This window comes from Trachemys scripta, unplaced genomic scaffold (genome assembly GCF_013100865.1).
Source record: "Trachemys scripta elegans isolate TJP31775 unplaced genomic scaffold, CAS_Tse_1.0 scaffold_127, whole genome shotgun sequence".
NCBI classification, from domain to species: Eukaryota; Metazoa; Chordata; order Testudines; family Emydidae; genus Trachemys; species Trachemys scripta.
Window position 1 is genome coordinate 24,278 of NW_023260500.1, and position 26,251 is coordinate 50,528.

The 26,251-nt window shown below is 66.8% G+C and overlaps 1 protein-coding gene across 1 annotated transcript in view; it reads right to left on the minus strand.

Annotated features, from left to right (window-relative positions):
• LOC117870278 (striated muscle preferentially expressed protein kinase-like) overlaps nucleotides 1–25,317 on the minus strand; it is a gene marked incomplete at its 5' end in the record, with an annotated part of 29,410 nt that extends 4,093 nt beyond the window's left edge. Inside the window, 21 exon segments of the mRNA XM_034757367.1 lie at nucleotides 45–284; nucleotides 2,028–2,739; nucleotides 3,099–3,263; nucleotides 5,715–5,837; nucleotides 6,312–6,479; nucleotides 10,217–10,333; nucleotides 11,215–11,367; nucleotides 11,788–13,978; nucleotides 14,700–14,768; nucleotides 15,104–15,146; nucleotides 17,117–17,269; nucleotides 18,098–18,124; nucleotides 18,470–18,636; nucleotides 19,098–19,175; nucleotides 19,958–20,018; nucleotides 20,364–20,564; nucleotides 21,975–22,065; nucleotides 23,441–23,609; nucleotides 24,111–24,223; nucleotides 24,475–24,647; nucleotides 25,194–25,317. Coding sequence (XP_034613258.1) covers nucleotides 45–284; nucleotides 2,028–2,739; nucleotides 3,099–3,263; nucleotides 5,715–5,837; nucleotides 6,312–6,479; nucleotides 10,217–10,333; nucleotides 11,215–11,367; nucleotides 11,788–13,978; nucleotides 14,700–14,768; nucleotides 15,104–15,146; nucleotides 17,117–17,269; nucleotides 18,098–18,124; nucleotides 18,470–18,636; nucleotides 19,098–19,175; nucleotides 19,958–20,018; nucleotides 20,364–20,564; nucleotides 21,975–22,065; nucleotides 23,441–23,609; nucleotides 24,111–24,223; nucleotides 24,475–24,647; nucleotides 25,194–25,317 — 5,338 coding nt within the window.
• Nucleotides 25,318–26,251: the final 934 nt, after the last annotated feature.

The window sequence follows — 26,251 nt, forward strand, 5'->3', positions numbered from 1 at the left end:
CCCCCCCCCCGATGCCCAGGGCCCAGCCCTGGTCTGCCCCCCACCTGTCGACGAGGCTGTAGAGGATCTCCTTGCCGGCGCAGTGCTCGGCGATCAGCACCAGGTAGCGGGGGGTGATGTAGGCCTCGTGCAGGCCCATGACGCGTTCGTGGTGCAGGCCCTTGAGGATCTCGTATTCCTGCAGGACGCTCTGCTTCTTCTCCGCCTCGTAGGGAATGATCTTGGCCATGAAGTGCTTCCCCGTGGCGTTCTCCTTGCACTCCCGGAGCACCCCGAACCGGCCCCTACGGGACAGGAGCCGTCAGCACTGGCTACGCAATGGGGCTGGGCCAGACCCTCTGCCGGGGGGAGCGCAGCCCTGTACGGGGTCCTAGCCAGGGACAGCCCCCGGGCGCCCCTCTGGGACTGCTGTGTGGACGCTGAGGGAAGGCAGATTCGCCAGGCTCCCCAGCTCCCTGCAAGTCTGGCCCCCTCCCCCCCCGTGGGGATTTTCTTAATGTTGTGTGTGAATACTGTGTATGCCTCAGTTTCTCCATGTGCTGCACGTTTGACTGGGGGAGGGGAAGTTGTTTAATCTCTGCAGAGACCCAGGTGTGATTGACCAGGAGGGGCCATAACTGAGCTGGGGAGATGCAGGAATGGGGCAATGCCGGCTGGTTCTGGGGACGAGCCAGACCTCACCCAAAAGCTACGGGAAGAACCAGGCTGGGCCTGGGGGGATCGAACCCCAAACCCAGCAGGGAGCTGCCCCGGTGACGCCCAGCAGCAGGTGGGCAGCCAGCCGTGCCGGGGATGTCTCCTGGCAGTGACTGGAACCAGGACCTACCCCACTCCACAGCAAGACTAGCCCGGAGCCAAGCCCCATGCCTGGTAGCTGATCCCCGTGCCAGCGAGCCCAGGCTGTGGGGCAGGGGCTCCAGGGGCAGTGCCCAGGAGCGAGCTGGGAGTGGCCAAGGGGGAATCACTGGTAATATTTTTATGACCCTGTGCCTCAGTTTCCCCAAAAGGGGGGTAGGTTAGGGGGGGGGGGGGCGGTTTGCTCCTGGGGAGGCTCACAGACGTGGGTGTGAATGTCGCCGGGGAGAGGTCATTAACAAGGACTGGCCCAGCCCAGCCCCGTCTCAGTGGGGAATCCCAGCAAAGCCAGTCACAGGACACACGGGGGACTGGGGGGATTTCTCCACCTGTCCCCAGGGGGCTGGGCACAATCCCCCAGCCACCGAACAGAGGCCGGGGGCGGTCGGAGGTGGGGGATCAGAGCTGGCTGCTGGCAGGAGTGGGGGCTCTCGGCTGGAGCCCACCCAAGGAGGTCAGAGACAGGGATAAAAGCCCCACGGCTTGGCTGCGGCTGGCCCGGGTCAGCTCGCTCGGGCTCGGGCTGCAGGACTAAACATTGCTGTGACCTGTCAGGGTCGGGGCCCCAGAGCCTGGCCTCCCGCCGAGCCCCACGGTCTGCACAGAGACCTGGGCCAGCCGCCGGCCTGGTATCCCCGCGTGGGGACAGCCTGAGGCAGAGCGTGGGCCACGGGGCTCGCTGCCTGTGGCTGGCCTCTGCACCATGCTTTAACCTCCAATCTCAGGGCTCCCTGGGCTGGCCCAGGTGACTAATAACCCGCCTGTCGGCCCGCGCTGGCTGTGTGTCCCTGCAGACGCTGGCGGAGGGGGCGCTGCCCCCCAAGTGGTACAAGTCTCCATCGGGGTCTGTCTCAGGGGGATTCACTGCCCAGCGCTCACAGGGGGACTGCAGGCCCAGGGGTCCAGCCCCAGGAGGCGATGAAGCCGTGTGGCTTCCCCTGCAGGAGGTGTGAGATCCCTCGGGGGTCTGGCCCACTGACGGGGCCTCCCAGAGCCTGTCCCCACGCTGGGCCCGTGGTCCCACTCCCGGGGGTCCGTGATGCCGGGACATAGGGTCAGATGGGCCCCTCTTGATTGCTCTCTCAGACCCCCCCCAGAGGCAATGCAGAGCCTGGCACACTGCAGGGGACCCCGGGAGCTGGTCCGGCCGAACCCCGGTGCCCGGCACTAACCTCGCTTTCTCCTCCAGGAAGGTGTAAGGTTTCTGGGGGACCCCCTGGCGCAGCGCTGTGCCCTCCTTTGCCTCTGGAGCCCCCGGCCCTGTGGGGCTAAGCCTGCTCGGGGCGGCGCTCCGGCCCAGGAACCGCGTGGCCGATGGCTCCACCTCTTTGGGGAGCGGGGACGGGGCGTCCGTGGGGGGCGTCGCAGCCGGCATGGAGACAAAGGAGGTGACCATGTACATGGGCGCTGCTTTGGGGGAGGGGGACACAGGCGTGGCCGATGCTGGAGAAATGGGGGAGAGTCGGGCAGGGGGCTGGGCTGGAGGGGCGGGCGAGCCCTGCACCGCCTGGCTGGTTGTGTGTGCAGCGGGGGGGCGCGGAGGGGCAGCCCTGGACGGCGTTAACACCAGCTCTGGGGAGCCAGACCCAGCAATTGCTGGAGGGACGGCAGGGGGGCAGAGCTGCTCTTGGGGGGCAGGCTCTGCCTCGGCGCGGGGAGGCGGCTGGATGGCGGCAGAGGCACCCCCGGGAACAGGGGCCTGTGGTGCCCGGCCGGGCATGTGCACGACCCCTTTGTGCTTGCGGGGCGGGGTGGGGGGAGGGGCCCCGGCGGTTTGGGGCGCAGGCTGGGCAGGAGGGGTCTGGGTGGAGCGGCTGGAAGCTGCTGTCTCGGGGGCAGCCACGTCCTTCCGGGCAGCAGGAGCCGAGTGGGCAGCGCCGGGATCTAGACAGGAAGCAAGACAGAGCAGACGGCCAGTGAGCGCCCCCCCCCCTACCCTGCCCCTGCGGAAATGGGGGGCAGCCAGAGCCAGGGGAGCGACCAGGGCAGTAACCAGGATCCCACCCCCCAGCAGCCATGGAGCAAGGCAGCTGGGAGCCCCCCACCCCTCCCCACTGAGGCCAGCACATGCCCCCCTTCGGTGCAGGGCCCCATGCCTGCTAGGGGGACCCCCTGCTTTAGTTTGGTCCACGACACACAAACGGGCCCCAACACCACCCAGTGCCCCACAGTCCCCATGTCGGCGAGGGCCAAGCCTGCGCCGGGGGTGGGGCTGGGACAGGGGCCCCCAGGAGCTCGCTCACCATCTGTCTCGATGGCCACCGTCTCTGAGGGGTTGCTGTAGGGCCCCTGGCCGGCCTTATTGATGCAGGCCACACGGAACCTGGCCGTGCTCCTGGCGGGCAGCTCCGTCACGTTGAAGTAGCAGTCGGCGATGCCCGAGCTGATGGTTTTCCACTCGCGTTCCCCTGGGGAGGGACATACAGCCGTCAGTGCCCAGCTGGGCACTCGGGCACTGGCTGGGGTGGGAGATCGACGCAGCGCTGGGATCTGCAGGGAGATGGTGCCCTAGATCTGGGCAGCACGGGGCCCTAGCAGGGTCCCCAATCCCATACCTGCAGCCCCCCCCCCCCCGATGGGCAGCAGGGGCACAAACACTGCCTGGGCAGGCACCCAGAGGTGCTGCTGGGTGCTCTCCAGTGTGGGGTCAGCATCCGGTGCTGCCTACAGATCCCAGAGCGGCGCAGGCCCCGAGGCTGCAGAGATCCTGTGACACACTGAACCTCCAAATAACACCCTGTAACCCCCATACGCATCATTCATACGCGGGTGCGAGATCTCACACAAAGCAGGCCTTGTAAGCCATGATATGAACGGTCGTGATCTGCTGCACCCCATTGTTCAGTCCGAATACACGTATCGTTAGTATGAAGTGAGGAGCTTTTGCTGAACGGTTGTTCCTGAAATACGCTGTAAACGTGAGAGTCTCGGCTCCCAGGAGTGTTCAGGGATCCCTGATCAGCAGGGGAGTGGGACTCTGTGACGAAGTGGGACTGTTCTTAATGTTTCCTCTGAACAGTGTGGGTGCCTCAGTTTCTGACCGACCCTCTGTCGTCTAGCAACTAATGGCCAGGCCCTTCCTTCCCACCCCCCACCCCCCCGCAAGGGGATGCTAAAGGTTTGGGAGAACAAAGAGGTCAGGTGACCTTCTGGCCCGGGAAAGGGACAAAGTCCAGAGGAGGAGGGGCTGGAGGGGGTTCAGTTTGGGGCTGGCTGGGGACTAGGAGTGAGGGAGACGGGGGTGTCTGGCTCACGGGACCCCAAAATGGACCTGGCTGAGGGGTCCGGTTCTTTGTATCTACAAGCTCTGTTTTAGACCACGTTCCTGTCATTGAATAAACCTCTGTTTTACTGGCTGGCCGAGAGTCACGTCTGACTGCGAAGTGGGGGTGCAGGACCCTCTGGCTTCCCCAGGACCCCGCCGGGGCGGACTCGCTGTGGGAAGCGCACAGAGGGGTATATGCTGAATGCTCCCAGGAGAGACCCAGGAGGTGAAGCCGTGTGAGCTCCTTGCCCTGAAGACAGTCTGCTCCGAGGGAGAGGAGGCTCCCCAAAGTCCTGACTGGCTTTGTGGGGAGCAGTCCCAGAGCATCGCCCAGGGACTCCGGGACAGACTCAAGCGGTTACAATTCAGTGACAATTGTGTAAAGCACCACACAATGGGACGTCTCAGCCCTGCAACTCAGCAAAGCCCCCCAGGCCTGTCTGGGCACACGGACTGAGGATATAAAATGGGGGGGGCATCATGCCTTGGCCTTTCTCCTCCCCCACCTACACTGGAAGCCACAAGAACACGGAGAAGACAAACCCTTCAACTGAGGAGACTGGTCCGAGGCTGGAGAGAGAAGTCTGCGTATTGAGACTGTAACATCCAGTGGGGTGAGAGAACTGCTTGATCTAAACGCTGCCTGGTGTAGTAAGATGGGCCCTACCAAATTCACCCTCCATTTTGATCAGTTTCATGGCCAGAGAGTTGAAAAATTGGTTAATTTCACGTTTTCAGATAATTACATCTGAGGTTTCACGGTGTTGTAACCGTGGGGGTCCCAACCCGAAAGGTCCCCAGAGGTGGGTCTGATCCCCCCTGCCCTGAGCAGCTATGCAGGGGAAGGACAAGTCCTGTCCCTCCCCAGCCTGGCGGACTCGCAGCTCGGAGCCCCGCAGCTGGGATGCTCCCAGCAGCCTGGGGGAGAGGAGATTTCACAGGGGAGGGCTAATCTCCGGGCCCATGACATTGGCAGGGCCTAGTAATAAGGGTTAAGATTTAGACTGGGCGCGTAGCGGTTCTTTTCTCTGGTACCTGTCGCTCACTTTTTATGCCTCCCACTTCTAATCACGTACAATCGACCTTCCTGTAGTGAATAAACCGGCTTTATGCTTTACCTAAACCAGTGCTTGGGAAATCTCAGCTCTGGTTACCAAGGCTGGTGCGTGTCCTCTGCACACTGAGGGAGGGCGACTGGGCAATGAACTTGCACTGCTCAGGCACGGTGCAGCTCTGGGGTGCTGGGGGATGCGCTGGTGCCTTTCTCTGTGCGATTTGTGAGCATTTGTGCACTCAAGCTGGGTGTGGGGCTCCACATGCGGTTGTGCTGAGTGATCACAGCACCTGGAGGGGTTTGCTGCTGGTCACTGGCAAGGCAATGTGGGAGACAGCCCAGGCTGGGGAGTTAAGGGGGCCCAGTGGTCCCACAGTCCCAGGTTGTCCCCTGGGGATCCGGTCACAGGCTGGGATCCAGCACCAGTCACGGGAGAGCAGTGGAGGGGCAGCACAGGGCTGAGGGGTGCTGAAGAGGGGACTGACCAAGGCCCTGCCCATGGGCCCAAGCGGTGCTGGCTGGGCGCGGGAGGCCTCGTACCGTTCATTTTGCACTCCAGGATGTAGGTGCAAGGGGCCCGGCTGTCTGCAGGCTTCCACAGCACCAGCACCGTGTTCTTGTACTTCTGAGGTATCTCCGGGGTGCCCGGCTTCCCTGGCAGGCCTGGCAGGGGAGACAGCGCGACCTGTAATGGGGCTGGCACGGGTGAGAAACTGGGCCAAGCGGGGGAGGCAGGGAATGGAGAGGGGACGGGGTTCAGAAGGGGTGGGACAGAGGGGGGTCAAGGAGGGGGCTGGGCCAGCCCAGGGTCACCGGCAGCACTGATCCGGTTAGTGTCGCTGGTGGCACCGGAGAGCTGGGGCCCTCTCAAGTAACTAGCACTGGCCAAAGGGCCCCGGGCTCTGCACTGCTGGCATTTGCCTCGTCTGCAGCGCGGGGGCCCCAGACAGACTCTCCATCCCTCGGCTCCTGCCCGAGCACCCTGGGGCAGTGGCCGCAGGGGGGCCTGGCAGACAGGGCCTGGCTGTCCCCCACACACCCCTGGAGCGCTCCCTGGACAGGAATGGGGCAGCTCCGATCCTGGCCGCCCCACAGGAGCTGCTGCAGCCAGTGCCCTCCCGTGCCCAGGGCCCTTACGTGCCACGGCCAGAGTGCACGAGCTGGTGGCGGTGCCCAGGGCGTTGGCAGCGGTGCACTCGTACAGGCCTGCATCCTTCTTGCACGTCCTGGGGATGGAGAGCAGCTGGCGGCCGTCCTTACACGAGACGATGTTCACCGCGGCGTCGGACACCAGCGACCGCTTGTCTGTGGGGAGGGAGGATGAGCAGGGCCGGCCGGCCACCCCCACCGCTCGCCCGTAGCGAGACCCCAGCCCCCGGCTCGGTCCCAGGCCGCTCGGCCTTCAGAGCTGGGCAGCGGCACCCCACCCCATGGCAGGCCTGGTACCCAAGCAACCTCCACCTGGGCATCAGAGCCCCCGGCAGGCGCCGGCCCGAGGGCCCTTCCGTCTGCCTCTGGCACTGGTCCTGCAGGCTTGGGTCTAAGGGAGATTTTGGTCCCTGAACAGAGCGATTGTCTTTCCAGTGGATGACTCCAGGGACTGGCAGCACAGGATCACCGGGCAGAGAGGCTCAGAGAAACGGGCACCAGTCCAGGGCAAGGTCCCTAGGTCTCAGCCAGATGCCGACAGACAGGGCTGGGATCTGCCCGGCTTGCCTGCGGGTTACCAGCGATCGGACAGGGACCAGAACCAGGGGTAGCGTCTGGACTCTGTCGAATGCCTGCCTCAGTCTCACTTCCCCCGTCTGTTCCCGTGGGGCCGGGCTATCAGAGCGGGCACCCGGCAGGGCATGGACACTGATGGAAGAGCTGCTCTCCCACAGAAATGTTTATGCCCTCCCTGAAAGAGGAGATCCAGCGACAGCAGCCGGGCTAGGCTTGGATCTCAGAGCTGGGAACTCCCCACATCCGCATGGAGAAACCATCAACAAAAGGCCTAAAGACTCGTCTTGTTCCGTTCTCCTCCCCAAGAGCGACTCCCCACATCCCTGAGAGCACCCGGCAGTGAACCCCAAACCAAAGGGACTAGGTGTGACAGCCTGGGAATTCTTTTGTAATATTTTCATGAAGCCTATGCGTGCCTCAGTTTCCCCTATGTGCTGCAGTGACCTCGGGGATAGAAAGGCCTGTCGCTCTCTCGGCCGGCTAACACAGGTGTGACGGACTCTCAGCTGTCTGGGCCCTTAGGTCCCATATCAGTGGAGCTCTGAGAAAACAATGGCAAATCCGACTGTCCAGACATGGACCCCAGCAACCAGCGACCCAGAGAGATCTGCACCCCCCACCACTGGGCAGGGGGCTGAGCCGCATCCCCCGCTCGGCTGGGGGAGGGGAGAGTTAAGTATGGGCTGCAAGCAGCAGTCCGGGCACCTGGCCTGGGACAAGGTCAGAGGGACGGATGGGGCTTTGGGCTCCCTGGGCTAGTCCAGGTGACTAATAACCCGCCTGTTGGCCCGCGCTGGCTGTGTGTCCCTGCAGACGCTGGCGGAGGGGGCGCTGCCCCCCAAGATGGTACAAGTCTCCTTCGGGGTCTGTCTCAGGGGAACTCGTCCCGGAGCTCACAGGGGGGGGGAGCAGGGGGGCTGCAGGCCCAGGGTCCAGCCCCAGGAGGCTGTGAAGCCGCATGGCTTCCCCTGGAGGGAGAGCGAGACCCCTTGGGGGCCTGGCCCCTAACGGGGCCTCCCAGAGCCTGTCCCCACGCTGGGGCTGGGGCCCCGACCCTGTGGGGCCGTGACACTATGCTGCTTGCACTCAGTGTGCGTGGGGAGGTGTTTCAGAGCTAGCTGATCACAGCCCCTGTTGGCGTCTAACTCGGGTGTGTGGCTGGGCTCAGCTCGCTCGTGACCTCGACCCGAATGGGCCACGAGGCCTAAAGCGCACCTGAGCTGGGGTACGTGACGGGCCGTGGGGCTGGAGGAACCGGAGCACCGCTGGATTCTTGGGGCCAGGGGCTCTGCTCCCCTGGCGGGAGGGACGGGCCGTGAGGAGTTTTCACGGGGTGCAACGTACCCTGAGACATCGCCGCCGGGGCAGCGTGTGTCCGTGTGGGGAACACGTGGGACACTTTACAATAGTGTTGACATCTATCTCCTAGAACTGGAAGGGACCCTGGAAGGCCATTGAGTCCAGCCCCCTGCCGTCACTAGCAGGACCAAGTACTGATTTTGCCCCAGATCCTTAAGTGGCCCCCTCAAGGATTGAACTCACAACCCTGGGGTTAGCAGGCCACTGAGCTATCCCGCCCCCCGAATTGTACAATTGCACGGAACGTGAGCAGAGCGGCCGTGAGGGGCCTGCGACAATCTTCCCAATTGCCAAGGCTGAGGAGATGGTTTCTATGTGTGTCACTTTGTACGGTGAGTTAGAGCTACTAGGGTAGATCTGTGGCCCCCCCAGACTGGCACCAGCACTGCCTGACCTGCCTGGAGGCCCATCGGCCGTACAATGACCCGTTGAAAGGAGCCGGGGACGCGCCTGAGGAGTCAGCAAGGCAGGGCAGGCCGGTGGACGGAGAAGTCCAGGGCATTTCCAGGCCATGTGCTGGGCAGCTTGTTGGGGGCACAGGAAGTACCAGCCACACGGCAAAAGGGCAGCTGCATCGTCTCCATTTTGTCTTCAATCTGCTTCTTACCCCTGGGGTAACTTCCACAAAGCTCTGAGCAAAGGACTGAGTGACCCATTGTGACGAACTGGCCTGTTCTTACTGTGGTCTGTGAGTGCTGACAGGGGTGTGTGGCTGGGATAGTCTGCATTGGGGGATGGGAGTCTGCCCGAAGGCGAATACCTGAGCGTGTAACATGAGAACCCAGGAAGGGGTTGGAGGCCAGGTGACACCTTGGCCCGGGAAACTGAACAAAGGCTGTGGGAGGGGTCGCTGAAGGCAGAGTCTTGGAAGCTGGGTGGAGAGATGGCTGGGAGGGAGAGATTGCTCTGACCTCCCAAGGGGGGGGGAGGGGAGGCGCTGGGATGCCCTGGGACCCCCAGATGGACCTAACTGAGGGGGGCCCTGTTGTCTGTGCCTGCAAGACCTGTCTTGGACTGTATTCCTGTCATCCAAATAAACCTTCTGCTTTACTGGCTGGCTGAGAGTCATGGTGAATCGCAGGAAGCCGGGGGTCCAGGGCCCTGAGTCCCCCAATACTCCGTGACACCCATCCGCGCTGTGGGTGATTCCAGGGGGACTCTCAAGCCAGCAGCCTCCCCTCACTGCTTGGAAGCTGATGTGTAGACTGAAGTCTCTGTGATTGCTTCACCCGTTAACAGCTCTGCTCGTTCGTTCGTTTTTCTTTATAATAAACCTTTCGTTCGAGAGGCTGAAGGCCGGGCTGCCCTGGCGACGTGGTGACCCTTTGGGGTCAGAGGAACATTTGGTCGAGGTGAGCAGAGTTTTCACATGACCTAGGTGCTTCCCGCGAGCCTGGACGGCAGCGGCGGTGTGATTTCCCGGGAGCGGCGGTGTGATTTCCCGGGCAGCGGCGGTGTGATTTCCCGGGCAGTGGCGGGATACCCAGTGTGGGGGATCAGATGCACGGGTCGGCGTTTGACTGGCTGGGGAGCTTCACTTCAGCGTTACCCACCCGGTCTGGGAGGAGCTGCTCTCCCTTTCGCAGCCTGCCCTGAGCTTGGCATTTCCAGTGCGGGCTGCCCAGGCACCCTGGGGCACACCCTGGTCTGGAGCAGCCACCCTGAGGTCGGGCTCATGCTCTTGCGTCCCCGCTGCGAGTGATACCGGGGGCACCCAGCCCTGGGGGTCACAGCCCTCAGCTCCACAGCATGCGCCGCACCCAGTCCTGCAGGCACAGAGTCCCCAGAGCCTGGGCCCTCGGGCACCAGTCCTACGGGCACAGAGCCGCCCCCCCGAGTCCCAAAGCCCCCCCCCAATCCCATGCGCACAGAGCACCCTCAGAGTCCTGGCCCCCGGGCACCGGCCCTGCGGGCACAGATCCATGCCCTGGCCCCCAGGCGGCAGATCCCAGACCTACCCTTCATCCAGAGGATTTTGGGGGACGGGCAGGCAGCTGGCAGGCAGAACAGGGTTGCCGGGTCGCCCTCCAGCAGCACCTGGTCCTTCAGCTTGATGTGGAAAACGGGGGGGAAGTCTGGGGGAGCAGAGGGGACACGGCAGGTGTGAGGGAGGGTGGAATGGGGGTTCCCGATGAGCACGGCCCCCCAGAAGGAGCGCATGGGGCTGTCAGCTGGGCCCTGGCTCAGCGTCTCTCCCACCCCCATTGCTGGCCCAGGAGTGGCCCTGAGGGGCACTGGAAGGACAGAGCCCTGCTCCCACTACTGGCCAGGGGCCTTGGTGGGGGGAGGGGATAAGTGTGGGACCCCCAGAACGCAGATCGGCTGCTCCTCTGCTAAGTGTCCCCCAAGTCCCCAGCCTGGCCCCCCTCCCCTGCCCCTGCCCTCTCGTGTGATTGCAGCGGGACACAGACCACCCAGCGCGGGAGACAGAGCGCCGGGGCCGGGCTCCACTGTGGGGGGCTGCCCCAGGGCCAGGCCGGACACTGGGGGGCCAGACCCTGCCCAGGACGAGGTGGGGAGGCTGCTCAGAGCAGGGCGCCATGAGCCCAGCACCCCGTGCCCGGCGACCGAACACGTGGGGCACTGCCTGGTGCCCAGCGCTGCCTCGGGCAGACTGTCTTTCGGGCCCGACAGCAGCGCCGGGCCTGGCTCCGGAGCGCGGATGGCGTCGGGTGCAAGGGAGCCAACATGGCGTCTTTGCAGCCTTGGTTTCCCGGCTCTCCTGGGCTGCAGAGCCCCCCGTGCAGTGCTCCTCCCGGCCAGGGGGGCTGTGGGGCTCTGCCCCCTTCCCCTCCCCACACCTGCTCCCCAGCCACCTGTCCCAGCCAGCTGCCAGCCACCCCAAATGGCCTCTCCCCAGACCCTCCGCCACCCCATATCCCCCGGGATACCCCTAGATCCCTGAGCCAGCCCCGCAGACCTGCCCGGCCCCGGATACGAGCGCAGCCGGACCTACCCGATGCGTTGCGCACGTACTGCCTGCCCACGATGGTGCCATCCTCTTGCAGCAGGCTGGCCGGGATGTTGGGCTGCGAGGCCACCTTGTCCCTCTTGGCGCGGGACAGGCCCCAGCGGTCCCACCGGGAGCGTCTCTGGCCCTCGCTGGGAGCTGCGGAGAGAGGGGCCGAGGCCATGCTGACTACGCCTCGCCCAGGCGCCGCCCGCGGTGCCACCGGGGGGGCCTTGTGTCGGCACAAGCCCTGCCAGGTGCCCTCAGGTAGCAGTGTACACGACCACTGCCCGTGCTCCCGGCCGGCCCAGAGAGGGGCTCTGGCTGCAGGCTGGAGGGCTGAGAGTGGGGGCTGCTCACACAGGGACCCCCCAGCCTGCTCCCCAGGGGCCCAGCTCTGCCATGCAGGGGTGGGACGGTGCACAGCGGCCGGGGGGGCCAGGAAGGGCAGTTTCTGGTTTGCCCCAGGGCCAGCACAGGCCCCCGTCCTGGCGATGGGGTAGAGATGGCTGCCAGCAGGCACACCCCCAGGGGCCCAGTGGGCTTCGGGGCCCCTGTGCAGCCCCTGTCCCCGCTCACCTTGGGCACCCGCCTCCGAGCGGGTGCTGCTCTCTGACTGGAAGGACTCGGCGGAGGGCGCCAGGGCTGACTGTGCCGCCAGCTGGTTCTGCGGAATCCCCATCTTGCGCAGGTTCTCCCCCTCCGAGTTGGATCTCCGCAGCAGGGCGAGCAGCGGGCTCCGCTTCCCGGGCCCCTCTGCCTCCCCCCTGTCGTCCGAGGGGCTGCGCAGCCGCTGGGAGAGGCGCTCCATGGTGGAGCTGATCTTCCGCCTCATGGCCACCACGGGCGACTCCGACCCGCCCTCACTCCTGCCTGGCTCCGATTCCAGGCTGGCCGAGTCCCGCTTGTCCTTGGAGCTGCCCAGACCCAGGCTCCAGGAGAGACGGCGGCCCCGGCTCGGGGGCTCGCGGCCCGACTCCTCCTCCTTGGGCTGCTTCCTCTCCGTGGGGGGCGTGCGCCAGAGGCGCTGGGACATCCTGCGGATGAAGCTGGCCTCCTCCGGCTCACGCAGGTCCTGCACTGACTGGGCCCGCTGGGCCGGGCCCTTGGCGAGCTCCAGCGGTGCCCCGGCCGGGCCGGGCCGGTACATCCCCTCCTCCCGCACCAGCGGGCTGGCCAGGTGCCGGTCCGCCGAGTGGGGCCTGGTGAGCAGCTTCAGGCCGCGGCTGAGCGAAGACTCCCGGCCCCGCTTGAACTTGGCCTCGAAGACTTCCTCCGAGTCGATGTCCTTGATGGCCAGAGTGCTGCTGGAACGCAGCGGTGCCGCCTCCTCCGCGGGCACTTCCGCCTTGGCACCGCCTGCAGCAGGGGCTGGGGGGGGTGCAGGGCGCGGCTCTGGGCGGGCAGCGGGGGGCTCAGCCCGGGCAGGCTCCCCGGGCGCGGCAGGAAGCTGGATGGACTGTATCACCTGTGCATAGGAGGAGGGCTTGGGGGCTCTGGAGTCCGGGGCAGGGGGCTCTGGCAGGGCTGCTCTGGGCTTGGGAGCTGCCTGCAGGGGGACCTGGGCAGCTCTGGCAGCTGCGGGCCGCAGCAGAGGCTTTTCTTGAGGCCTCTCGGCTGGAGGCTTCTTGCCCACAGCTGCCAAGCTGGCTCTGGGCCTGGCAGTGTCCCCCGGCCCTGGGCCCTGCTCGGGCGAGGCCTCGGGCAGCTCAGGGCCGGGTGGCTTGGGGGAGCTTTCCCGCGGGGTCTGGGGCCGGGACTCCGTCAGGGCGGAGAGCGAGGGGGACTCCTTGAGCCGCTGGGCTTCCAGGTGAGTCACGGGGATCTCCAGCGGGGCGCCCGAGCGGCGGTGCACCGTCACCGGCTCCAGGTCCCCCTGGCTGAAGGAGCTGCTCTTCTGCAGCGGGCGCGGCTCTGGGGGCGGGTGCTGGGGGGCTGCCTCGCTGGAGGCTGCCCGCACCAGCCTGGCCCCCGGGGGCGGCTGCTTTTTGGGCCGGGGGGGCCGCAGCACCTTCTTCTCCAGGGTCTCCAGGAGCGGCCCCCGCAGGCCGCTGACCCTGGGCTCCACGGGACCGTCCCGCAGCAGGCGCTGGCGCACGAGCTCCAGGCGCTGGGTGCGCTCCTCCTCGGCCTGCCTGCGGGGCGCACCCCCCGGGCTGGGGCTCCGGCGCGGCAGCTCCATGGACGCCGCCTTCTTCAGCGCCTTGGGGGGCTCCTCGCCCGCCCCGGCCTCCGCCGGCAAGCCCAGCAGGAGGGCGCTGTCCGCAGAGCTGCCCCGCCGCAGCTCGCCCCTCCGGCCGGCCGGGCGCCCCCCCTCCGGGGACTCCAGGCTGGAGCCCTTCTTCAGGGCCTTCCGGGGGCACTCGGGCCGCGGCTGAGCCTCGGTGGAGTCCTCGTCCGAGGAGCCGGGCCCCTCCGCCACCGTGGGCCTCTTCCGCGGGCCAGCGCCCTTCTGCCTCTTCCCCGGGCCTGCCACCTCCGCCTGCCAGTCCATGGGGGCCGCCTCCTCCAGCGCCCCCTCGGCCTGGCCCAGGGCTTCGTCGTCCGTGGGGATCTCGTTGAGGGAGACGCGGGAGCCGGAGAACTCCACCTGGTGGGGCATGGGGAGGAGGGGCAGCTCGTCCAGCTCCTCCGAGTCCGAGGAGGAGGAGAGGGCGGGCGAGTCCTTGAGGTGCCGGGGCAGGGCGATGGAGAGGTGGCTGGACGTGTCCTCCAGCAGCTCCGGGATGGCTCTCAGCACCAGACTGCCTTTGTAGCTGATCTGAGACCGCTGCGGGCAGACAGACGGGTCAGAAGCTGCGCTGGGGCCTGCAGGGCCGGGGGGCAGGGTGGGCGGTTGGGTTGGGGGGAGTCGTGGGGGGGAAGGGGAGAATCGGACAGGGGCTGGGGGGGAACCGCGGGGGGAAGGGGAGAATCGGACAGGGGTTGTGGGGAGCCGCGGGGGGAAGGGGGAGCCCCCTGGGGGGAACCATGGAGGGGAAGGGAAGAATTGGGCAGGGGATTGGGGGGGAGGGGGCTGTGCAGGGGGACCGGAGGCCCCTGAGCTGCCAGAGGGGGTGGCAGGGGCTTTGCCTCAAGCACCCCCCCCCACAGTCCCTGGGATGGGAGCACAGGGGGCGGACGGAGAGACGTGTCCCGGCCCTGCCCCAGACTCTGGGGGCCGTGGGCAGCACCGGGACGAACTGCTCCCCACTGATCTCGCTGGGCCTGGCGCGGGAGCCCCACGCCCCTCTCTGCTCCCCACTGATCTCGCTGGGCCTGGCGCGGGAGCCCCACGCCCCTCTCTGCTCCCCACTGATCTCGCTGGGCCTGGCGCGGGAGCCCCACGCCCCTCTCTGCTCCCCACGCAGGGGCCCAGCTAGGCTCCGTGCACCCGCCACAGGAGCACAGGCCTCTGCACGGGGGCGTCATCCCCACTCGCTCCATCTCCGCCCCATGGCAGCATCGCCTGCCCCCAGCCCCCCCTGGGCCCCAGCCGCCCCCGCCTCTACCTGCCACTTCCTGCGGCAGATGAAGAGCTTCAGGTGGTCGGTGCTGATGGATTTCCCCTTGGCCAAGGTCTGCGGAGAGCGGAGAGGAGCGTCTGGGGGCTGCCTGATGCCTCTGCCTCCCTCCCTGCCCACCAACGCCCCCCCCCACACACACACACAACGGGCCAGCCCCCTCCCTGCCTGCCAACACCCCCCCGCCGGGCTGCCTCCCTCCGTGCCCTCCGACCCCCGGCCCACTGGGCCACCCCGCCCCCCCCGATGGGCCCATCCCCCCCCCCCCCCCCTGCCAGGCCCCCCCCCTCCCTGCCCGCCGATGCCCCCACACTGGTCCGCCCCCCCACCTGCCTGCCGCCAACTCCCAGATGCGAGATCCCTGCCTGGGCTGGACACAGCCGACCACTCACCTTAAACCAGGGGTGCTCCAGCGTCTGTTCCGCGTTGGGTCTCCTACAAACAGGGCAGGGCCTTGGTCAGACCCGGGGCGAGTCCCCCACTCGGCTCACGCCAACGCGGCTGCCCGTGGGAGCAGGGCCAGGCCTGGCAATGGGGTTGGCATCAGGCCCCAGGCAGCAGCACCGTGGCACTGCCTGGCACGCTGCAGGTCAGGGTGGGACATCTCCCTCTGGCCAGGGAGGCCAGCCTGGGGCGGTTCTGGTCCCTGAGCACGGGGGGACTTGGCCTATGGTGCTCCCTGCCCAGCTCCACCACCGTGCACGTGGGACCCTGGCGTGGTGGGGTGCTCCCTCCCTGGACACTGTGGGCTCCTAGTCCCTGGCCATCACTCCCAGCCCGGCGGTGGCAGGAGGGAGACCTGACCAGCCTGGGGGACGGGTGGGACCAGTCCTGGGGGGTGTGGCAGGGCCCAGCGGGCACCCATGAGGCCCCCCACTGGGGCACCAAGGCCTGGGCAGGGACGTGGGCTGAGGGATCTCGGGCCCCAGCTACCACGAGGGGGGTGGGACTGGGGCTGGGATGGTGTGACGAAGTGGGAATGTTCAGAATGTTTTGTCTCAACACTGTGTGTGCCTCAGTTTCCCATATGTGATACTCAAGTATCTAGATGGGGTAGGATGACCATACGTCCTGTTTTGGCCGGGATGGTCCCGGTTTTAAGCTCTGTCCCGGCTGACCTGACTTTTTTGACAAAAGTAGGCATCTGTCCCATTTGCCCTTGCCAACGCCAATGGGAGAAATGCCCCCTTTTGTCAAACAAGGGGGTGCGGGGGAACGTGCAGGGGGGCAGCCGGGGGTGACTGGGGCTGGGCTGCTGGAAGCGAGTCAGTCGCCTGGTTTGGGACCCGGGGGCTGTGCCCTGGATCCCCCCAAGCTGGACTTTGCTGCCGGTCCCTGATTTCTGTGCTCACAAGCTCTGTCCTACGCTGGGCTCCCGACTAAGAACCCGTCTGTGTCCCACGCTGGCTGGGAGTCACGGCTGGCTGCGCAGTGGCGGGTGTGACGAACTGGGACTGTTCTTACTGTGGTCTGTGAATACTGACAGGGGAGTGTGGCTAGGATAGTCTGCATTGGGGGATGGGAGACTGACCGATGGAGAATACCTGAGCATGTAATGTGAGAACCCAGGAAGGGGTTAGAGGCCAGGTGACACCTTTGCCCGGGAAACTGAACAAAGGCTGTGGGAGGGGTCGCTGAAGGAAAGTTTCAGGAGCTGGCTAGTGGAATGGCTGGGAGGCAGACGGGGCTCTGAGCTCCCAAGGGGGCTGGGGCGCCCTGGGACCCCAAGATGGACCTAACTGAGGGGGATCCTGTTGTCTGTGCCTGCAAGACCTGTCTTGGACTGTGTTCCTGTCATCCAAATAAACCTTCTGCTTTACTGGCTGGCTGAGAGTCATGGTGAATCACAGGAAGCCGGGGGTGCAGGGCCTTGTGTCCCCCCACACTCTGTGACAGGGGGCAGGGCCCTTTGGGGGGTGGGAGGCTCCCCAGGGGACCCGTCCAGGGGGACTCGCTGCGGGGAGCTCCCGGGGTGAGCAGGGGGACGAACGCTCCGAGGTCAGACCCAGGAGGGTCTGAAGCCGGGCAGGCTCCTTGCCCTGGTGAGGGGCCCTGAGGGGAGACGCTGCCCCCGAGTCCTGGCTGGCGTCACTCAGCGCGGTGCCCGAGCCCCCAGCCCGCGACTCTGGGACAAATAACCCAGAGGGTGGGGGCAAAATTGGGCTGGGTACTGCAGCGGCCTTGGCGTGAGGGGATGTGGCTTGGGGGGATGTCCCAGGGCAGGGGGTGCGGAGGGGGACGGCCCAGGGATGGGGGGCCCACGGCCCGGGTGGTGGGGGGGACAGCCCAGGGAGGGGGGCCCCGCGGCCCGGGCGGTGGGGGGGATGGCCCAGGGATGGGGGGCCCACGGCCCGGGTGGTGGGGGGGACGGCCCAGGGAGGGGGGCCGCGGCCCGGGGTACTCACAGCCGGTCGTTCACCAGCACTTTGATGAGGAAGCCCTTCGCCTCCCGCGTCAGCCCCAGGAACATGCTCTCCTCAAAGGCCACGTTGTAGTTGCGGATGTTCAGCAGCGTGGTCTTGTCGTTCTCGCCCACAAATGGGGAGATCCCCGTCAGGCTGCCGGCAAGGAGAGCCCGGTGACGCCAGCCAGCCGGGGCGCCCGCGGGGGGGACGGGGAGTTGGGCCCCATGGGGGGAGGGGGAGTTGGGCCCCACGGCGCCCCATGGGGGGGAGGAGGAGGAGGGGAAGGGAAGTCGGGCCCTGGGGCGCCCTGCGGTGGGGTAGCGGGAGTTGGGCCCCAAGGCGCCCCGCAGGGGGAGGGAGAGTCGGGCCCCGAGGAGGGAATGGGAGTCAGGCCCCACGGCGCCCCACGGGGGAGGAGAGGGCGGAGTTGGGCCCCATGTGGGGGGGGGGGGGGGGGGNCGCGGGGGGAGGGGGAGTCGAGCCCCGTGGTGCCCCGCGGGAGGAGGGGGAGTCGGGCCCTGGGGCGCCCCGCGGGGGGAGGGGGAGTCGGGCCCCGGGGCGCCCCGCGGGGGGCAGGGCAGGCAGCGGCACACACGGGAAGGCAGGACGCCACCACCAGGCTGGCTGCCTGCACCAGGTCTGGCCCTTTGCCCAGAGCCAGCTTGTGCCCAGGGGAGGGGCTGGGGGCTGGCTGAGCCCTGGGGAGTGGGAGGGGGGAACGGAGGGAGGCTGGGGGCTGGCTGGGGCGAGCTGGCCATGCCATGGGGGAATGGGGGAAGGGGGCCAGCTGACCCTGCAGCCCAGCAGGAGTGCCCTGCACCGCAGGGATGGCTGATATGTGGGGGCCCCAGAGAGGGGGCTCCCCATAGGCACCTGGTCCAGCCAGGGGCTGCCTCCGTCGCCGTGGCCTGTTTCCATGGGAGCGGTGTGGGGTGATTGGCACGGGCGCTGCAGGGGCAGCCGGGGGGCAGGGGCCCTTACCATAGGTAGGCGATGACTCCCACGGGCCTGCCGAGAGAAGGTGATGGTTATAGGCCAGCGGGCGCCAGCCCAGGAGCCCGAGGCCCCCAGCCCCCCGGCCCATGACGGGGGGTACACCTGGCCCAAGTGCAGCAGGGGCGGGGTCCTGGACTCACTCCAGGGCCTGCCCCCCGCCATGCTCCAGCCCCCCAGGGTTCCTGAAGAGAAGCCCCTCTGTGTTTCCTGGGGGTGCAGGGTCCCCAACTTCACCCCAGCCCCTCCTGTGGGCGTCCTGCACCCACCCGCCTCCCGACCAGGGTCCCATCAGGACAGCCAGGGTTCCCAGGGGGGTTCGGCCCCCGCCCCAATTGGCTGCTGGCCGGGGGCCGTTACCAGACGTCGGTGACGATGGACACGGGGCTCTGGCTGACGATCTCCGGGCCCACGAACTCGGGGGTGCCGTACTTGCAGTACTGGGCCCCCTCCGGCGCCAGCCGCTGCGCGTTGCCGAAGTCGCAGAGCCGCACCTGGTCGCTGCTGCCCATCAGCAGGTTCTCCGGCTGCAGGAGAGCCGGGGACAAGGGTCAGAGGGAGACGGCCCAGGCGAAGGCCCAGGGCAGGGCGAGGGCCGAGCTGGGGGGTGGTACCATGGGGGGCACGGGGCCCTGGGACTGCACGGCAGCCAAGCCATGACCTGCCAGAGCTGTGGGGGCAGGGGATGGAGCCCCCAGCCCAGATGCCCTGGGAGAGCCCAAGCAAAGAGAACCAGTGGCCCAGCATGGCACTGCAGGGGAGCCTGGAGCCAGCCCCACTTGGGCACCGCGCTCGCTTGTGGGGGGGAGCCGTGGAGGGGGTTCTGCACTGCGCTAGCTGGGGGGGGGCCGGAGCTCTGCACTGAACTTGCTGGGGGGGANGGGGGGAGCCGGGGGGGGGCTCTGCACTGCACTCGCTGGGAGGGAGCCGGGGGGGGGCTCTGCACCGCACTCGCTGGGGGGGGGGACTCGCTCTGCCCCGCGCTCACCTTGACGTCCAGGTGCAGGATGCTGCAATGATGCAGGTAGTTGAGCCCCTCCAGCAGCTGCCGCATGTAGGAGCGAACCTGTGGGAGACAAGGCCGGTGAGCCAGCCCCGCCAGGGGGCAGCGTGCAGAGCAGCCCCCATGGGCAGGGGACAGGACCCAGGTTACTGCCCCGGTGACGCCGTAGGGAGCCGGTCGGACTGACCTGGGGATGTCGTCTGGGTTTACTGGACTGTCTGCATGGGGGCTGGGAGAGCAGGGGGTGACTTTAGGTGAGGGACGTACCTGAGCCAGGAGGGGGTGGGGCCAGGTGACACCTTGACCCGGGAAACTGGACACAGGGAGAGGAGGAGCCGGGAGAAGGGGAGTGAGATGGCTGGGGGGTGGGGTCAGTTCTGGGCTGGCGGGGAAGAGGCAGGGAACCCCAAGCCAGGGGTCTAAGGTCCCTGCCCCCCAGAAGGGTGACCAGACGGCAAGTGTGAAAAATCAGGACAGGGCGTGGGGGTTAATAGGAGCCTATATAAGAAAAAGACCCAAAAATCAGGACTGTCCCTATAAAATTGGGACATCTGGTCACCCTGCCCCCCAGAAGGACTCGGCTGAGGGGTCCTGGTTGTACCTACAAGCCCTGCTTGGGACCGTGTTCCTGTCGTCTAATAACCCTTCTGTGTTACTGGCTGGCTGAGAGTCCCTGGGACTCGCAGGAAGTGGGGGGGTGGGGCCCTGACTCCCCCACACGCCGAGACACCCGGGCTCGAGCCTGGGCCCCAGGGCTGGGTCCGAGGTCCCTGTCCCTGCAGTTCCCGAGGTGACCAGCAGATGGAACCAGCCGGAGGGTGATGGGCTCCCGGCCCCGCACTCACCTCCCACTCGCACACCGAGGGCTTCCTCGCCATCCTGTCCAGCAGCTCCTCCCCCGTGCAGCTGGGGGCCCGTCAAGGAGAACAACCACAGCCGCCCACCTGCGCCCGGCCCCATGAGCTCCCCTCCCACGGCCGCGCCCTGCCGGGACCCGGCCCCGCGAGCTCCCCTCCCACGGCCGCGCCCTGCCGGGACCCGCCCCCGCGAGCCCTCCCATGGCTGCTCCCTGCTGGGACCCCGGGGCTGTGATCTCCCTGCCCCCACACGGCTGCGTCCCGTCACTGCCATCTCAGACTGCACCACGTGGGTCTGCAGTGCTGTGAGCTTCCACAGAACAGTGCCCTGCAGGTGCCGGCGGGGACCCAGGCACGCCATGGGGCTGTTCCCATCCCACGCCCCGGCGGATACAGCTCCATGACGATGATCACGGCGTTTTTCTTCTCGAAGGAGTCGTGGAAGTAGACGAGGCGCTCGTGGTCCAGCTGGGACAGGATCTGCAGCTCCCGGCGCGCCGACTGCTTGGCCTTGGCCCGGCAGGGGATGAACTTGGCAGCATAGTCCAGCCCGCTGCTCTTCTCCCTCACCCTCCGCACGTAGGAGAAGGCCCCCCTGCAACACACGGGGAGCTGCAGCCGGCAGAAGGATGGGCCAGGCTTGGTGGGGGGCTGGCAGGAGCCTAGGACGTGGTGTGGGCACCAATGGAGGGGCTGGCAGGAGGGCAGGGGCAGGAGGCTGGGACACCCTGGGGGAACCTGTCTAGGGAGGGATTGGGGAGAATCTAGGACCCAGGGGCAGCACGTGGTGGGGGCAAGGGGCGGGCTGAGCACTGGCAGGGAGGCTCAGGTTTTCGCTCTTAGCAGCGGGTAAAGAAGCTAAGAACGGCTACCCTGGGTCAGCCCCATGGTCCGCCCGGCCCTGCGGCCTGCCTCTGACAGCGGCCGGGGCCAGGCGCTTCGGGGGGGACTGAACAGAACAGGGCGATTATCGTGTGATCCAGCCTGGCGCCCATGCCTGGGTTCTGGCACTGAGAGCAGGGGGCTGTACCCCTGCCCATGGATGGACTTAGCCTTCGTGAACTTAGCAAATACTTTTTTGATCCCTGTTATAGTCTTGGCCCTCACAACATCCTCTGGCAAGGAGTTCCACAGGCTGACTGGGCGTTGGGTGAAGAAACACTTCCCTATTCACTCTCCACACCCGCCATGATTTTATAGCCCTCTGTCAATCCCCCCTTCGTCGTCTCCTTCCCAAGCTGAACAGTCCCAGTCTTTCTCATCTCTCCTCCCATGGAAGCTGCTCCGGTCTCGTCATCGTTTTGTTGCCCTTCTCTGCACCGTTTCCAATGCTAATGTCTCTTTTGGAGACGGGGTGACCAGCTCTGCCCGCAGTACTTTAGGGGCGGGCGGACTGTGGATTTAATAGCAGCATTATGGTATTTTCTGTCTTCTCTCTCCCTTCCCTAACGCCGCTGCCCACGGAGCGGATGTTCTCGGAGAGCGGAGATCTCCCATGGTACCAGCGAGCCCAGCCCCACGGCTCTGACTGGCTGGCTGGCCCCACATTTCCCATGTCTGCCTTTGCAGTGTCGACGCTCCGTGGGTCACCAGACAGCCAGGGCTGCAGGGCAGGGGGGAGCTCCCCAGCTGCAGGGACCCCCTCCCGCCCCCCGTGACTCCAATCTCCCACGCCAGCCTGGGAGGTGCTGAGTCGGGCAACCTCTGACTCCTCCCTCCCCCAAAATGGGCCTGAGGAGCCCCGGGCCACGATTCCATGACACAGGGAGGGGAGCCCACCCGCTGTGGGTGGGACGAACTGCTGACCCCACTGGGCTTGCCAAGAGCCATCCCCATGGGGGCTGTTTGGGCCCCCTAGCCCCGGCACCGAGCACTGCCCTGGCCCGGCCCGGCGTGAGACCCAGCCCTAGTGCCTGGGAGCAGGGACTCAGGGCCAAGCCTGGGTGCCAGGCCAACGCTTGGGGACGGCCCCTTGCCAGAGGCACCCGCCTCCCTCCCGCCTCACCTCCCGATCTCCTCGTGCACCTCGTAGTCATCTGTCAGCCGCCGGGCCGCATGCCCCTCCTCTGCCACCACGGCTGCTGCCTCCGGCTGGGCTGGAAGGCAAGGAGAGCCACGGCATGAGGAGGGAGGGGAACGGCCATGGACCGAGGGGGGCAGGGTGCCAGTCGGGGTGACAAAGCAGGGGGTTTTCTTGGTTTGCCAATGGTTTGCATGCAGAGGGGGTGGGACTCAGTGTCCCTGGGTGTTACTGGTTTAACGAGGGGAGGGGAGAGGGAGTTTGTGGTTACAGAGGGGGTGGGACTCAGTGCCCCTGGGTGTTACTGGTTTAATGAGGGGAGGGGAGAGGGAGTTTGTTGGTACAGAGGGGGTGGGACTCAGTTTCCCCGGGTGTTACTGGTTTAACGAGGGGAGGGAAGAGGGAGTTTGTTGGTACACAGGACCGGAGAGGGACCTTGGGACCCCAGCCAATGGCCTGGAGGATGGAGATCCCAGCAACTGGTGACCTGGCGACCCGGAGACCCAGCTCAGAGTCACAGCCGGTTCTGGCCAGTGGGAGGACAGTGGGCTGCGGGGAGAGGACCCCAGTGACCTGACCAGCCAGTTCCAGCCTGAGGGGGCCAGAGGACAGAAGAGGGGAGAGGAGGCCCAGGAGACCCGGTTTACAACCCTGTTTCCCTGGAGAGAAGACAATGGACAGAGGCGGGGCCTGGGGCCGGTGGTCTCAGATTCCCAGCTGGGGAACAGGGGGGCTCTGGGCTGGAGAGGGGGAGCAGGCAGAGCCCACCTGGATGCAGGGGAGACTGGGATGTGCTGGGCTGAGGGAGGCCAGGCCTGAGGCCCTGAGAGTTTCTAATGCTGGGTTCAAATGCCCAATAAACCTGTGTTACGCTGGCTGAGAGTCGCTCCGGTCTAGAGAACAGGGTTGCATCTTCCCCTTCGGGGGTGGAGCCCCGGGGGCCCAGAGCGAGAGGACTCCCTGAGGGGGCCCACGGCAGAGACAGACATGCAAAGGCTGAGAGAGGTGCGGCTCCAGGAGGTGGAGGGGCCTGACCCCGGGAGAGAGGGGACCCCCGAGAAGGGCTGTCACACTCAAGGGGGCACCCCCCACACTCGGACCGCACAGAGCTGAGAAAGAGCACGAGTCCTGGTGAGCCCATGAGTGTGGGACCAGCCATGGCACCGAGTGGGGTGGGGTGCCGGGGCAGAAGAGGACTGGGGGTGGAGGGGTGGAAGGGCCATGGCAAAGCCCTCGTCGCTACCCTCTCCCCCACTGGAGACAACCAACTGGTCCACAGTGGCACCTAGATGCCAAGGTGATGGGCATCTGGACAGAGGGATGCAGCCCCCGGCTCAGGCTAGCTGGCATTGCAAAGAGCCCCTCCCCAAGGCCTCCGGGCTGCTCCCCCTCCCCAGGCCTGGCACCGTGCCCCAGAAGTCGAAGGGCTGGGGGACCTGGCAGGGCCCTACCTGCGCGCACCAGCAGCTCGGCCTTGCAGGAAACCTCCCCAGCCAGGTTCCGGGCGGTGCAGGTGTAGACGCCGCTGTCGTGGGCCGTGGCGCCCAGCAGCACCAGGGAGCACTCACTGTCGTCGTAGACAAAGGTCAGGCAGCTGCTCTCGGCCAGCAGCGCCTCGTCCTGGGGGGAGTGTGGGCGTCAGGCACCCCCAGCACAGCCACCGACTCCTGGGGCCCGCATAACCATTGGCCCAATGCCAGGGGCACCGCCACCACCTGGTGTGGCAGCCAGGGGTCCTGGCCCCCCACAGCTGGGATCCAGCCCCCTCCCAGAGCACCCAGGACCCACCTTCCTCCTGGAGAACCCTGGGTGACCAGGACCCGTTCCCTTGGGGGGGGCAGGGGCTGGCACAGCAGGGGGCTGTGGGTCAGGAGTGAGGGGCACCAGCAGGGGTGGGGGTGGTGGCCAGGCCGGGGTGGGGTAGCAGGGGGCTGCAAATCGGGATTGAGGGGATGGGGAGCCCAGGGCTGGGTGAACAGGGGCTGTGGTTTGGGATCGGGGGCACCAGCAGAGCAGGGGGGCAGGGCTGGACTGGCAGGGGGCTGCAGGTTGGGATCAGGGGTCCCATCCATTGACTGGTGTCCCTGGCTCCCTCACGCCCCAAGGAGGCCCAGGGCTCACCTTGTACCACATGATGTCGGGCAGCGGCTTGCCCTCCACCACCACGGCGAAGCGCGGCGTCTCACCCTCCCCGACCTCCAGGTCCTCCATGATGGACTCGAAGCGCGGCGCCTCTGGGGACCGAAAGACGTTCCACTCCTGAGCGCAGGCAGGAGCAGGTGGCTGCCTCCTCGCCCTGGCCTGCAGGGGCCCAGGCTCCGCCCCCAGGCTCGGAGGGGTGTGGCCTGCAGGTGCCCAGGCTCCGCCCCCCAGCTGCTGTGTGTGACTGGCTCAGCCCAGGCTCCGCCCCCGGCTGGGGTGTGTCGCTGGCTCATGCCCAGGCTCCGCCCCCGGCTGGGACGCAGGATAAGGACCGCTCACGTACCTGCCAGCTGCAGGCTGATGGAGCAGCTGTCCGCGCCGTGCCTGTTGCTCACCTCGCAGGTGAGCTCCCCAGCGTCCCCGCGGTGCACCTGGCAGAGCCGCAGACAGTGCTGGTCGTCGTCAGCCATGCTCAGCTCACACGCGCCAGCCCGCTCCTCGAGCACCGACCCGCCCCTGCCGGGGAAAGGACACCCCGTCACCCAGCGCCCCGCCCCCCCAGCGCCCCCTGCTGGGAGAGGCCGAGCTGGAGTCGCTGGGAGCCCCACCCCCAGCCAGGGGCCCACGGGGCCCCCCACTCCCCCACAGCGCCCCCTGCTGGGAGAGGCCAAGCTGGAATCACCAGGAGCCCCCCCCAGCCAGGACCCCTCCCCACCCCCCACAGCGCCCCCTGCAGGGAGAGGTAGGGCTGGAACAGCCGGGGGCTCCCCTCCCAGCCAATGCTTCCACCCCACCCCCCACAGCGCCCCCTGCTGGGAGAGACCGAGCTGGAGTCGCCGGGACCCCACCCCCCAGCTGTATATACAATTCAGCAATGGTTCGGGGGTGCAGGGCGGGGGATTGGAGATGCTCCAAGAGGCACCCCCCGGAGCGCAGGGCCACAGGGAGCCCCCCGGGAGCCCCGCACGGTGCTGGCTGACAGAGGCCCCAGTCACGCCATGGACAGCCTGGCTCACGCGCCCTGGTGCTGCCAGAGCTGGGGCTGGCGAAGCTGCATCCCACCTCTTCCAGGTGACCGTGGCCTCCACGTGGTTCAGGGTCACGGTGACGGAGGCTGGCTGGTCCTCCACTGCGTACACCACGTCTGGCTTGTCCAGGATGACAGGGGCCTCCTCCAGGTATGGACCTGCCAACACAGCCCCTAGTCACTACGGCAACCGCAGCCCGGCCCGTGGGGCCTGGCCTGAGCCCCCTTCTCTGCCCCTCTGCCAAGGCCCAGAAAGAAACCGCCCCAGCAGGGCCTGCTCCCCACCACCCCCCTAGCTATGGGGTTCCTGATCACTGGGAACGTGCCCCCCGACCTGGTTCCCCGGCAGCCCTGCCTGCTGGAGAAGGGACCGGCCATTGTGCCACGTGCCCCCCCTGCACCTCAAAGCAGCACCCCAGAACCGCCATATTCACCATGGTCGTGTAATGGTGATCGGTTTTACGCAGCCGGCCATATAAGATATCATAGGAAAGGTCATGAGCTCCTGTAACCCATTGTTCTCTCCGAATACGTATGCCTGGGGCTGCCAACTTTCTATTTGCAGAAAACCGAACACCCTTGCCCCACTCCCTGCCCCTTTTCCGAGGCCACCCACCCTGCTCACTCCATCCCCCTCCCTCCGTCGCTCGCTCTCCCCCACCCTCACTCACTCTGGGCCAGGGGGTTGGAGTGCAGGGGGCGGTGAGGGCTCCGGCTGCAGGTATGGACTCTGGGGTGGGGCCAGAAATGAGGGGTTCAGGGTGTGGGAGGGGGATCCGGGATGGGGGAGGGGGTTGGAGGGTGGGGTTGTGAGGGCTCTGGCTGTGGGCTTTGGGGTGAGGCCAGAGATTAAAGTTCGGGGTGCAGAAGAGGGCTTTGGGCTGAGACAGGGGTTGGGAAGGGGGTGAGGACTCTGGCTGTGGGTGATGGGGCCAGGGTTTGGGGTGCAGGATGGAGCTTTGGGCTGAGGCAGGGGGTTGGGAAGGGGGTACAGACTCTGGGGGGTGGGGTGGTGAGGGCTCTGGCTGCAGGCTTTGGGGTGGGGCTGGAGATGAGAGGTTTGGGATGCAGAATGGGGCCGGGGTTTGGGGTG